Below are 12,717 nucleotides of genomic sequence, written 5' to 3' on the forward strand. Positions count from 1 at the left end.
TTGAAAAGATCTTAGAGAGATTTGATATGAGCAATGCTAAAGTAGTGAGCACTCCATTGGCAAATCACTTCAAGCTTTCCCTAGATCAGTGTCCAAAGACAAATGAAGAGAAGAAGTACATGTCAAAGGTTCCATATGCTAGTGCAGTGAGTTGCTTGATGTATGTTATGGTTTGTACTAGACCGAACTTGGCACAAGCAGTTAGTCAATTATGCAAGTACATGTCAAAACTAGGGAAACAACATTGGGAAGCAGTCAAATGGATTTTTAGATATTTGTCTCGGTATCATGTTTGGCAGCCAATAGAGTAAGCCTTCAATTATTGGTTATGTTGACTCGGACTATGTAGGGGACTTGGATGATAGAAGGTCCACATCGAGGTTTGTCTTCACCCTTGCAGGTGGACCAATTATGTGGAGATCATCAGTTCAGTCTGTTGTTGCTATGTCCACAACTGAAGCAGAGTACATGGCAACTGGTGAAGCTTCTAAGGAAGCCCTATGGCTTATGGGGCTGGTGAATAAGTTAGGCCTGAAGCAGAGTACATGACAGTTGGTGAAGCTTGTAAGGAAGCCCTATGGAATATGGCGTTGGTAAATGACTTAGGCATTGAGCAAGATGGAGTTCCGCTGCATTGTGACAGTCAAAGTGCTATCTTTTTGGCAAAGAACCAGATGTAGCATGCTAGGACCAAACATATTGATGTGAGATTTCACAAGATCAGAGAGTTGGTAGCTTGTGAGCAGATACTATTGCAGAAGGTTCACACTTAAGAAAATGCAGCTGATATGATAACGAAACCGGTTATTGTGGACAAGTTCAAGCATTACCTGAGCTTGCTGAACATTCACTGATGCTGGACTATAGAGCACCCCCAACCCAATGGCGGAAGATGGAGATTGATGATATTCGCCAAGGTGGAGATTGTTGTGCAATGACTCATATCTCTAGATAACAACAATACAAGATGTAAAGGGGTTGGGGTAGAGGGCTATATATTTATGTTATGTAAACCTAATGTAACAAGGAGAAGAATAGTTAAACACTAATCCTAATTCTCTAATAATATATAGTGGTAGCTGCTCAACGCTCCCGGAGATGTAGGCACAATTGGCTGAACTTCGTTACTAAATCTCTTGTGTTATTCTCTTGTCTCTATACTCTTTACTATTTGATTGTTCGCTTGTTCCCAACAGGAACCTTAATTTCCAAATAGTTGATGGGTCACCCTATGGCTACAACCAAGTTATTTTTGGTGAGTTTCCATTTTCTAGAACCGTGATTATTATAACCACCATCATCAAGCATCTTCCTAGAAATCAAATTGAAGCAAACATCTGAAGCATGTTTAACTTCTCTCAACAACAACTGCACTCCCATATTGTTATACAAACAAACGTCACCAATACCAACTACCTTTGACACACCATATTACTCATATTCAACACTACGAAATCTCCAGAAGTGTAAGATATGAAAAACTCCTTCATTGATCTAACATGCAGTGTGGCACTACTATCAATTATTGGCATGCTCTCATTTGATACAAGATTAACCGAATCATGATCACGAAGAACAATAAGATCGTCACAAGTAGCAGTAGTAATACGATCATCGTCATCGTGATTCTTCTTGTTCTGCTTGCCCTTCTTTCCTTTCCAAAAGTGATAGTTAATGTCATTCAAACATATCATTCTATGTGTATTTGCATCCATCATTTAAGCAAATAAAATAACCTCAAACCAAAGAGCTCATATGCCACTTTGATGGAAATTCAACACAATAACAATGAAAAACTCTAACAGAGTATATGCAGCGAATTATAACTTCCATAACTTGCTAGAATCTATGAGGAGCAATAACAAACAACACATCAACTAAGAACACGCAATGGATACCAATTTTTTTAAAGTGGAAAACCTTCCCAAGAGAAGTCAAAACCACGGGCACAAGTGAGTCAATCAAGCTCCACTATGATCAAATTAGGAATACAAGAGTCTATAAAATACAACACAAAACGTGTTCAACATTATATACAACAGAGCAACAAGCTTGAAAATGAGAACAAAAGAGTTGTAGAAAAATAGCTACTGTAATAACTCATTTTCTAACGCCTCAGATGACTTTTTACCGATCTAACCGTTCAAAATGAAGTACCATAAGGTGTGAACCTGTTTTCCAAATTTCAGCTCGATCCAACAGTGAACAAAGACGCAGTTGGGAATTCCCCACATCTGTTATAAGTCCCTACGGGCTGAATTCTCTTCTCTCTCAGTTTTCTATTGCATCCTTTTGTCTAAAACTGATTGCACATTCATGCCTCATATGACCCATATCCACTAGATTAAGTCGTACAAGTGGGCTTTGACCAATTGAGTCTTTCTCCATATAAGAAGGGAGCCCAAATCCAACATTAAGTAGTAGTTAGTGGATAGTTTTAAAACTTGTTAATCATAACAAATCAAATTGAATTTCTAAACTATCATGACAATCACAAGTTTAGAAATTCTTCTTGGTTTTGCTAGCATAACCAATTGACAGTTTAGAAAGAAAGTATTTTTGGTTTGCTATAATTGGCATGTTTTGAAACCATATTATATTACTATTTAATTGTATTTTCGAGGTGGTACATCAAATTAAGCCCTCATTTAATATAAATTACTTGCTGCATTGTTTGTTCACATTTGTCAAAATTGTCCATTGAAGTGTATATCCATATCTTATTCAGTCAGTTTATTTTGACATTTGAGAATGAAACAACAATTAGACCATATATTTAGTAAATTTCGTACTTAAAATCCATATATGATCATAATACTCTTTCCCAGAGATTAATTTGTATCACTAAACTATTTGTCACATTAAAATTCATTAAATGTTACATATGTTCGCTTTTAAATTTTAGGGACTTATTGGTTTTTTTGTTTTGGTACTAAAACTTACTGTGAAAAAAATATTATCGACCAGGATTGACTCTAAAATATTTGCAGATATGCAATTTCTTTCTTCTTCTTTGTAATGGGTAGTGGCAGATGAGTAGATGTTTCTACATTAGTGTCTTGGATAGTTAGGTTGTTATTACGAAGATGGCAATGTGTCATTGTCATAGATAAAAGAAGAAATTTCTTATGACTTCTTACTGCTGGACATCACAAATCAATTTACGCAAAGCGAGCCGCATTTCACGATCTTATAGGAATGGTCGGCCCATTAACTATATCCATCACAAATCAAGGTGGGCTCTTTTTTGGAGCATCTTTTTCGCTAAAGAAGTGATCTATTTCGAAGTGTGGGGATACTCCTCCCTACAAGTTTGTTTCACATAAATAAAACCTTTGACCTTTTTGGTCTCTTACTTAGTTTTTTAATAGTGAAATGGTTCACTCTTTTTTTAATTTCTTCTAAATTAGTAATTTTATTATCAAGGGATGTTTTAATCAAAAACATTAAATGGAATTGTCTAATAAAGACCTAATCCCTAAAGTTCCTGGAAGAAATATTAACTTAATTTGATAGCATAGAGTGAGGAAAGAAATAATTTTTTGCATATTTCCTTATATATACCTATAAAAACTCACTTGCTTTCTGTTCGACTTTTTTATTACCCAAAACAATAATGGAGTCTGTCATTGTACCTAAGGTTTATGATTGAGTTAGTTGATTACTTTGTTTCTGTCCAACCTCAAAAGGTGAAGACTTAGTCAATTAAATTATCTTTTAAAGTAAATTTGTGTTATTTGAGTAAGGAAAAGTATGGAACCCTTGAAATTATTTTTAAGGTCTGATGAAAATGAGCATTTATTAAGCCTTGTAAATGAATTGTGATGAGAAATTATTATGTTCCAAGACCAATACTGAGGATCTTAGTCCTAAAGAATATAATAATTTCTCAAATTATGAGTGAGTAAACAAATTCAAACCCTAAGTTTCACTAATTTTCTTTCAACAATTTATCCTTCCATAAATTCTTAATTCAATGAGGGATATATACAATTTTTTATTTGAATTATATATTATAAAAATTTATTATATGAATAATAATACATGTAATAAACTCAATCATACTAAATTAGATTATATAATCTAAAATTAATAAAAACAAAGTATTTATTAAAAAAATTATGAACATGCTCGTCCCCATTAAATCATAATACTCCTCTCAATCTAATTAGAATATATATCCGCACTCAATTTAATTATTATTATAGTGGATACACATTCCCAATATTTTTATGGATATATAATTGTGTAATTAGTTTGGTCATACCTCATCAAACTCCTTAATATAAGCTATTTTGTATCCAACTTTGCTTAACCTACAATAAAGCTCACAAAAAGCAAAAAGAGCTTCCCTCCCTCCTTCCTTTCAAACTCATCATTCGTTTCCACTTTTGGCCACCCCTCATGACCCCATTCCCCTTTAACTTGTATAAAAAAAGAACCTTGGTAAATCACTCCTTGCTTAGTCCCAACTCCACACCCATAGTACATTACACCAACAATTTTTCTCAAAAATTAAAGTATAAATAATGCTATTTGTACAACTACATCTTACTTTTAGAAAGGAGCATGAAATCATAGGAAATGGTTGTAGGATGTAGTTGTACAAATAACATATTTGTAAACATATTACATATGATTACATTTCCTGTTCTTGAGTATAGTAATATTGATAAAATAATAAAAAATAGCCAATTCAATCGGTTGAAGAACAATCAATGACAAAAACCAGGCATTCAAGAAGCCAAAATGAAAAATCATTTTTACAATTCAATTTTAATTTTGATCACTACCTTGAGGTAGATCACTATTATATAACTCCTACTAGATTCTACATTCACGATTCAAAAAACAAAACAAAAACAGTCTTTTCAATCCATTGAAACAAAATGTGTTATTCTAGAGATGTAAGATTCCTAAGATTCCTAAGTAGATCAAAGAGTGAAATGTTCGATTAATGTAAGTGACATTACATGCTGCATCCCTATAGGATGAGAAATAATGATTATACCAACAAAAAATTAGTTGAAGAACAAACAATAACAAAAAAACCTTGGATAGTTGCATACAAGAAAACAAAATGCAAAATCATTTTTACAGTTCAATTTTAATTTTGATCCCTACCTTGAGGTAGATCACTGTCATAGATATACTCCTACTAAATTCTACAGTCACAATGTTTATAAAAAGCCAGAAAAAAAAATCATAAGAGTGTCAACAGTGAAAACCTAAAACAGAACCATCGGTAACAGCAATAGCGACTCTGCAACCGGCATTTGCCACCACGCGATGACTGAAGAAGTGCAAAACCTTCACGCGCCCCGCCATCTCTAACTTCGACTCAATCTCCATCGTCGGTTGAATCCTCAACCCATAATCAAACCCAGCACCGTCACCGTTAGCCAGCGTGGGCCCCACGTTGATAACCGGAGGCGACAACGGAAACGACTGAATAGAAAACGTGGCGACCATGTACTGCGTCCTTCCGGCGTCGATCTCGCCGGCGGGAATGAACATGAACCCGACCTGCGTGCCGGAGTAGATGAGCTGGAGGGTGCTGTCGAAGTGGGAGAAAACGGCACGGTTAGGGTTTCTAATTGAAGCATATTGTGAGAAGGTGAAGTTAACGGTGCCGTTAACGACGGAGAATGACGGGAGCTTAACGGAGCTAACGGCGATTCTAGGGTCTTGTGGTTTAAATACCATGAAGTAAACGATGAGGATGACGATAATGATGAAGAGTAAGAAGATCGTAGCGACGATGCATGAGGCTAGGTTGGTTCGCCCTGAGGGTGGCCGTGGTGGCCGCTTTGGCTTGGTAGTTGGAACACCTCTCACCGCCATAGGCGGTGGTGGAAGCGGTGTTGGAGTGGGAGCGTTGGGCGTGTTAGTAGGTCTCATGGTGTAATGAGTATTTTTCAATGTGAAAATTAATGATGCATATGATTTAAGGAAGAGGCAAGAAGCAAAGGGCACATGGTGTAAGAAAAGAGAGGAAAATTGAAAACAGTAATGTGAAAGTGAAAGTGAAAGGTGGTTGTAGGACCCAAAGGACCTTGTTTGTTTTTGTGTATTATTATTTTTATATATTTTTGTAGATACCAAAACTAGATTTTTGTCTTGCAGTGACCTTTTCTTGACATCTCACTGTTCCAAGAGGTGGACTGTGGACTCTAGGAGTGATAGCTTTGGTCCCTCTTGCAAGGGGTTTTTCAATCTAATGTCTAATGTTTATTATACTTTATTGGTCATGGGTGGCTCTAAGCTCAATGTATATAGTGGTTATGTTTTTTAGTTTTTTAAATTAGGTTCTAATTGTGGTTGTTTTGATTGAATTAAATGTCATCATTATAATGTAAATTGTAACTGTTTTTATATAGATTATTTTGTGATTAAATATTTTTTAATTCGATACAGTACAATATAGTATGATATAATCTCATGCAACTTAATTTTTTGTAATTTGATATCACATCACAATTATGATATGGTATGCCCTCATTAATCATTATAATATTTTAGATGCATCAATTTTAATTATTGTTTGTGAGACAAGTTGCATAGTACTCATACTGTGCTTAAACCTCACGATAAGAGTCTCCTCCCCTGTTCAAACCCCATATTCTTTGTACACTTATTGTACATTATGCCTAATGTCTTGTACAAGGTTGAAGCTGACTATAATTATTTCATAATGGGTAATTTTAGTTTTCTTCTTTTTCTACGCAGAACTTAAAAGAATAATATATTTTAATGTAAATAAAACTGGATTTATAATGCTTAACTGTTAGCACTCTCTAAAACTCCATTTATGGAATCCATATTTTTTTGAGATAGATAATTATATATTTAAAGGAGATTAATTCATTATTTATAGAATAAGAAGATACCATTAATTACACTTAAAAAAATGAACTTTCAAATTTATTGACTTACCCAAAAAGATTTAACATGTTATTTTATTGATTTTTATTACTTCTGAGTTGATTTTTATGCTTTACTGTCAACCAAACCCAATTTATTGACATTTGGAAAGCAATTATACTAAGGGTGTCAGAGAGTTGTTTGACTATTGAAAATAGCAAAAATAATGCAAGGGCAATGGTAGAGGCCCAATTAGATCCACCGAAGTTAAGCATAAATCCAAGTGGCTGGATAATTATGTTGCTAAATAATAATTGTTTTTCTTTTTCTAAAATGTAATGAAAGGCTTGAGGCTAAAGATGTTAAGCCCAAGTCCAGTAAGACTATCCCTAATTTCCTAGTATTTAAACTCTTTTCAGCCCTGAAGTGGCTAAGAAGATTTCTGCGCAGCAAACTTTTTAATTAATTGTTTAGTTTTCCTTATTACTTAGTATCAATGCAGAATATTCACACCCAATCCCTATCATTTGGTGCTTTCATTCTCACACTATGCCTCCCAAAGCTGCAAGTAAGGAGTTGGATGAGACTATCATTCAGATTTTCATTGACAAATTGCAAGAAAATAAAGACCAGCAAGATCAACGACATGAAGCCATTGCTGAAGCTCTCCGCTCCATCATCACTGATAAACTCACAGGTATGCACACTCTACCCCACAACCACCAGATCCCCCTGCACTAGGTTCTTCCTCTCACATCACAAACCCACCTCCTATTTCCACACCAACACCACCAGATCTATCCCCTATTTCCCCAAACATTTCCCCCACCCATACACCACCAAATATTAACCCCACTTATCCTCCATTTATCCAAACTCCCGTACCACCTTTTTTTAACCCACACCATCCCTACAGCCGCCCAAGTTTTCCTCCCCCACCCATAAACACAACACAAGTTTCAAGCTTTGATGGATCGGAACCATTGGACTGGTTGTTCCAAGCTGAACAATTTTCCAACTTTACCAAGTTTCTCCGGACCAACGCCTACATATGGTTTCTTTTTATATGAAGGGTGCTGCTTTAAGTTGGTTTAAGTGGGCGTTTTACAATGCAATTTTTCAGGATATGGAAACTTTCACTCGAGCATTGGAAATTCGTTTTGGTCCTTCCACTTATGAGAACCATCAAGCAGAATTATTTAAAATCTGCCAAACCGGAACAGTAGCAGACTAACAACATCAGTTTGAGCAGATCTGAAACGGAATATGGGGTTTAGCACCCGACGTTATTCTTAATTGTTTTTTATCTGGACTGCAGCCAGAAATTAGACGGAAATTAGCTATTTCGCGACCTCTCAACATTGCGGAGACCTTAGGATTGACCAAATTAGTGGAATCCAAGATTCGGGACTCTAAACCACCATCATACAACAGAACCAACAAATTTTCCGTCATTCAAAACAACACTATGTTCCCACGTGGTAACACTGTTCAACAACCCTCTGTTCCAGTGAGTGGTTCGTCTCCAATTATGCCTATGAAACGATTAACTACTGCTCAAATGCATGAAAGGCGTGCACAAGGCTTGTGTGTTAATTGTGATGAGAAATTCTTTGCCGGACATAAATGCCAAGGAAAACAATTCCTAATGCCATGGGTAGAGGATTCCCCAACAAAGGAGTTAATCCATTTTCAATTATCCGAACAGGCACTAGAGGGGCAACCATCCCCAAAGACACTTCAGTTTACGGGTTCTATTGCAGGACATGCGGTCACAGTCTAAGTTGATACAGGAAGTTCACACAATGTGATTCAGCCACGTTTGGCACATTTTCTACAACTCACAATTTCACCAACTCCTCAATTTCCGGTCATGGTCGGTAATGGCGCTCATATCTATTGCACTGGTTTATGTGTAGATACTCCTATTACTCTGCAAAACCAACTGTTCCATATTCCCTTTTACTTACTACCAATCAAGGGTGAAGATGTGGTATTGGGTATCGAATGGCTTCGAACACTTGGACCGGTAATTTCAGATTTTGTTGTTCCCTCAATGACTTTTACTGTGGGAGACAATTCTATAACACTTAAGGGGGACAACACATCTACCCTACAACCAGCTACTTTCCACCAACTTACCCGACTCGTCCACATGGATGCAATAGCCTCTTTACACACAATTCAATTCCAACCCTTAGGCTAGCACACTGACCACATAGACCATAACCCTTCCCCTACAAAACCAGAAAAACAAGACCTTATCACTAAATATGACCAAGTTTTTAAACCCCCACATGGCCTACCCCCTAAAAGACTACATGACCACAATATCCAACTTTTACCAAACTCTACCCCAATATCTGTTAAACCTTACCGTTACCCTCATTCTCAACAGAAATTATGACAAAAATGTTGAAAGAGATGTTGGAGGAAAGGATAGTAACTCCCAGTATTAGTCCTTTTTCGTCCCCCGTGTTGTTGGTGAAAAAGAAGGATGGTACTTGGCGATTTTATGTGGATTATCGCGCACTGAATGCCATCACTGTTCGTGGTCATTTTCCAATACCCACCATTGATGAGTTGCTAGATGAATTGGGTGGCGCGACTATTTATTCAAAAATTGATCTCCGATCCGGCTATCATCAGATTAGAGTCAATGCAACAGACACTCACAAGACTGCTTTTCGCACATTTGACGGACATTATGAATTTCTGGTAATGCCATTTGGGCTCACAAATGCCCCGTCCACATTTCAAGCCGCTATGAACGATTTGCTCCGTCCTTATCTACGTCGGTTTGTTCTTGTTTTTTTTATGACATTCTCATTTATAGTTCATGTCTGGCAGATCATTTATCACACCTACAGATTGTTTTAGATTTATTGGTTTCTCACCAGTTTTATGCCAAGTTATCTAAATGCATTTTTGGTGTGTCATCAGTGACTTATTTGGTGTCGCGACCCAATTTTCAATTGGAAGATCGGCTCTACGACTTATGGAGAGGCGAACTCGATTTCTACCCCTTCCGATTGATTTGGAGTCGCCACTACATTTTTTGCGGTTAAACGTAGAAAACTCTATAGTAAACCCAATTAGGATAAAATGGTCTTTAGACAGAGATTTTGAGTTCGGGAGTCGATTACGGATCGAGGAAGGTATTAGCACCCCGTCCGCCCGTATTAAAACGGTACCCTCGCTAATAACATGGACTTTTATACCCTTAACAATTATTTATTTAGAATTATTTATTTTTATTATTTAAAACGGTACCCTCGAAAATTGTTTAGTTACTTTGGTTAATTGTTAGTGATTTAGAAAATATCGGTAAGTTTAGAAATATCAATTTATTGAGTTGGTTAATATATAATTGTTTTGGTTCAACGAGACTAACAGTTCAGGAACGGTGTTGGTCGTAGACCTTCTCCTCATTTCCGGGGAGTTAGAGACGACTCGAACCATAACCTCACTATAAAAATCCCAATTTATTCGGTAAAATAATATTGGGTTATTTTTAGAATTATGTAGCAAAATAGGTTGAGGAATTATTTTCTATATACATGATTAATAGCTTAGGGACAACATTGGTTGTAGACCTTCTTCTCGTTTTCGGAGAAGTTAGAGACAACTCGAACCGTAACCTTACTAAAAAATCCATAAAATTTATTTAGTATAATAGTTTCTAATTATTTATAGATATAGGATTTTGGTAATAAAATAGTTTATACATATCAGGAATTAATAGCTTAGAGACAGCATTGGTTGTAGACCTTCTTCTCGTTTTCGGAGAAGTTAGAGACAACTCAAACCGTAACCTTACTAAATTTATTAAAAAATCCTTAAAATTTATTTAATAATATAATGTTGATTATTATTTTATGTGAAATTATATGTGTATGTAATAAATAATTCACTTATATGAGACCCCACGTCTAACTTAAAAAGAATGGGCTCTTACTTTGTTAAATATTTAAGATGGATTAACTAACAACTATATAAGTAAACTAACTTAAAAAAAACAAAAGTTGCAAGAATGTAAATAAAAGCATAACTAAATAATAATAAAAAGAAAAGATATAGGAAGTGGGTAACCCTATATGGGTTTTTTACCCTCAGTCCAGAAGAGGGGTTTTCAATCCCTAGCTTCCTTTCTCCTTCAGCGACGGCCTCCATGGAGTTGGCGGCACAGCCAAAGCTTCCGTCTTCATCTATGGCTTGCGATGGTGGTGACGCGGTGGTTCGATTTTCGTCCGTGACGGCTTTGAATCTGGTAACGAAATGAGGAATCATCCTCCTCAATCTCTTTGTTTTGTTTTTCACTAACCTTCTTTTACTTTGATTCATTGTTCATCCTTTGCTTATGGTTTCTTCATAATGAATGGGGTTAAGATCCTTAATCCTTATTTTTATTCTCCATTTGTTTTATTTTTTACGAACCGAATCTCACATATTTGCTTAATTTTCATCGCATGAAGTTTTGGGTTGGCAATATTTCAGGTTGTGGTGATTTGGTTCCTCTCTCGGAATCACAATGTCGAAGACAGATTACTATGGTGACTTGAGAAGAGGTAACCAATTTCCTCACTCTCTTTTCATACCTCATTTGCTTCTAGATTCTCGGTTTAAGTTCTTATGAATTTATTTGCTTCTGGATACTAGTAATACGTTTATAAAAAGGAAAAAAATATATTTGACGATGATATTTCATAAACATATTATATTTAAGATTGCCACAATATAAATGTTCTTAATGGAATGCGGAGATGTGTATTCTTTTATTATTTGGGATATGAAATAAGTAAATCATATTGCTTACAATCATGCAAATGAATGGGGTAGTAACTTACCGGAGGATGTACCTTCTGTTTTTTATCCCTTAAATGTCAACTTGGTTGATTTTTTCTGTTTCTGGACATTCCCTGCACTTTCTATGTATCTGCTAAATTCGTCACTTTTGGTGTCTCTAATTGTTTCTCCTTCTTCTTAGGCCTAGTTTTATATTCCCGTGATAGGAATTGATATAGTATGAGTCTCAGTATGGACTGCTATGTATGCTTATATAGCCTTATGAGCCTCTTGAATTGCCGAAACTGTCATCTGATGATTGACTCCTAGGCTGCCCATTGTGAGTCATAAAAGGGACCGTTTTGTTTATTCTGGTTATTATTGCTATTTGATGCTGATTATTATTGCTAATTGATGCTGATTTATTATTGTTAATTGATGCTAATTGATATTGGAGAGTGATACTATGAATTCTGGCTTGCCCTTGTTATAATTCTCCTTAATATCATTTTTTGTAACCTCCAACTGACTCTTCTTCCCTTCTGAATTCTTTTTGCATGGTATAGTAGATGAAAAGACTGATGTATCTGCTTATGGTGTGCTATTATTGGAACTTATTACTGGAAGACAAGCTTTGGATCGCTCACAGAAAAGTCTTGTGTTATGGGTAGGTCTACCATAGCATATAGCCATACACTAATGTTAACTATTTACTTATCATATTGATATTGAAAGTATCAATTCTAATGTAGTCTTCTATAATTCATTCTTTCAGGCCAAACCAGAAATTCTAATGTAGCCTTCTATAGACACATGAGCCCATAATTGCTGACAAATGTAGTTTGTTCTTGTAATATGCACATGGGAATTATTTCTACTTTGTTTTGTGAAGAGAAATCCAATTGGATGTTTTATTATATAATCATTGCCTAAGAATCATACTGGTTCACGTGTAACCAGATCGACCCTCTAGGTCCACTAGTGCCTGCTTTCGAATAACTTCATGTCCGGATTATGTTTTTTTTCTTTATAACCTTAATCAAGCAACACTTTAATTCTCAATTTGTA

General features: G+C 35.8%; 1 protein-coding gene and 1 long non-coding RNA gene across 3 annotated transcripts; one reads left to right on the top strand and one right to left on the bottom strand.

Annotated features, from left to right (window-relative positions):
* On the bottom strand, nucleotides 5,070-6,040 carry LOC109330566. The gene has a single exon (XM_019564802.1). It carries the CDS (start codon nucleotides 5,899-5,901, stop codon nucleotides 5,215-5,217), a length of 687 nt encoding a protein of 228 aa, XP_019420347.1. The 5' UTR covers nucleotides 5,902-6,040; the 3' UTR covers nucleotides 5,070-5,214.
* LOC109330567 lies at nucleotides 10,962-12,691 on the top strand. Of its 2 annotated transcripts, none has more exons than XR_002105686.1 (4): nucleotides 10,962-11,134; nucleotides 11,362-11,432; nucleotides 12,216-12,316; nucleotides 12,425-12,691. It is a non-coding gene; the product is annotated as an uncharacterized LOC109330567 (long non-coding RNA). The 2 variants fall into 2 exon arrangements; XR_002105687.1 differs by having other exon boundaries at nucleotides 12,219-12,316.

Source organism: Lupinus angustifolius, chromosome LG17 (assembly GCF_001865875.1).
Source record: "Lupinus angustifolius cultivar Tanjil chromosome LG17, LupAngTanjil_v1.0, whole genome shotgun sequence".
NCBI classification, from domain to species: domain Eukaryota; kingdom Viridiplantae; phylum Streptophyta; class Magnoliopsida; order Fabales; family Fabaceae; genus Lupinus; species Lupinus angustifolius.

Bases quoted from the DNA above. Each gene is read 5' to 3' on its own strand.
- LOC109330566 (XM_019564802.1), bottom strand. From the start codon at position 5,901: ATGAGACCTACTAACACGCCCAACGCTCCCACTCCAACACCGCTTCCA.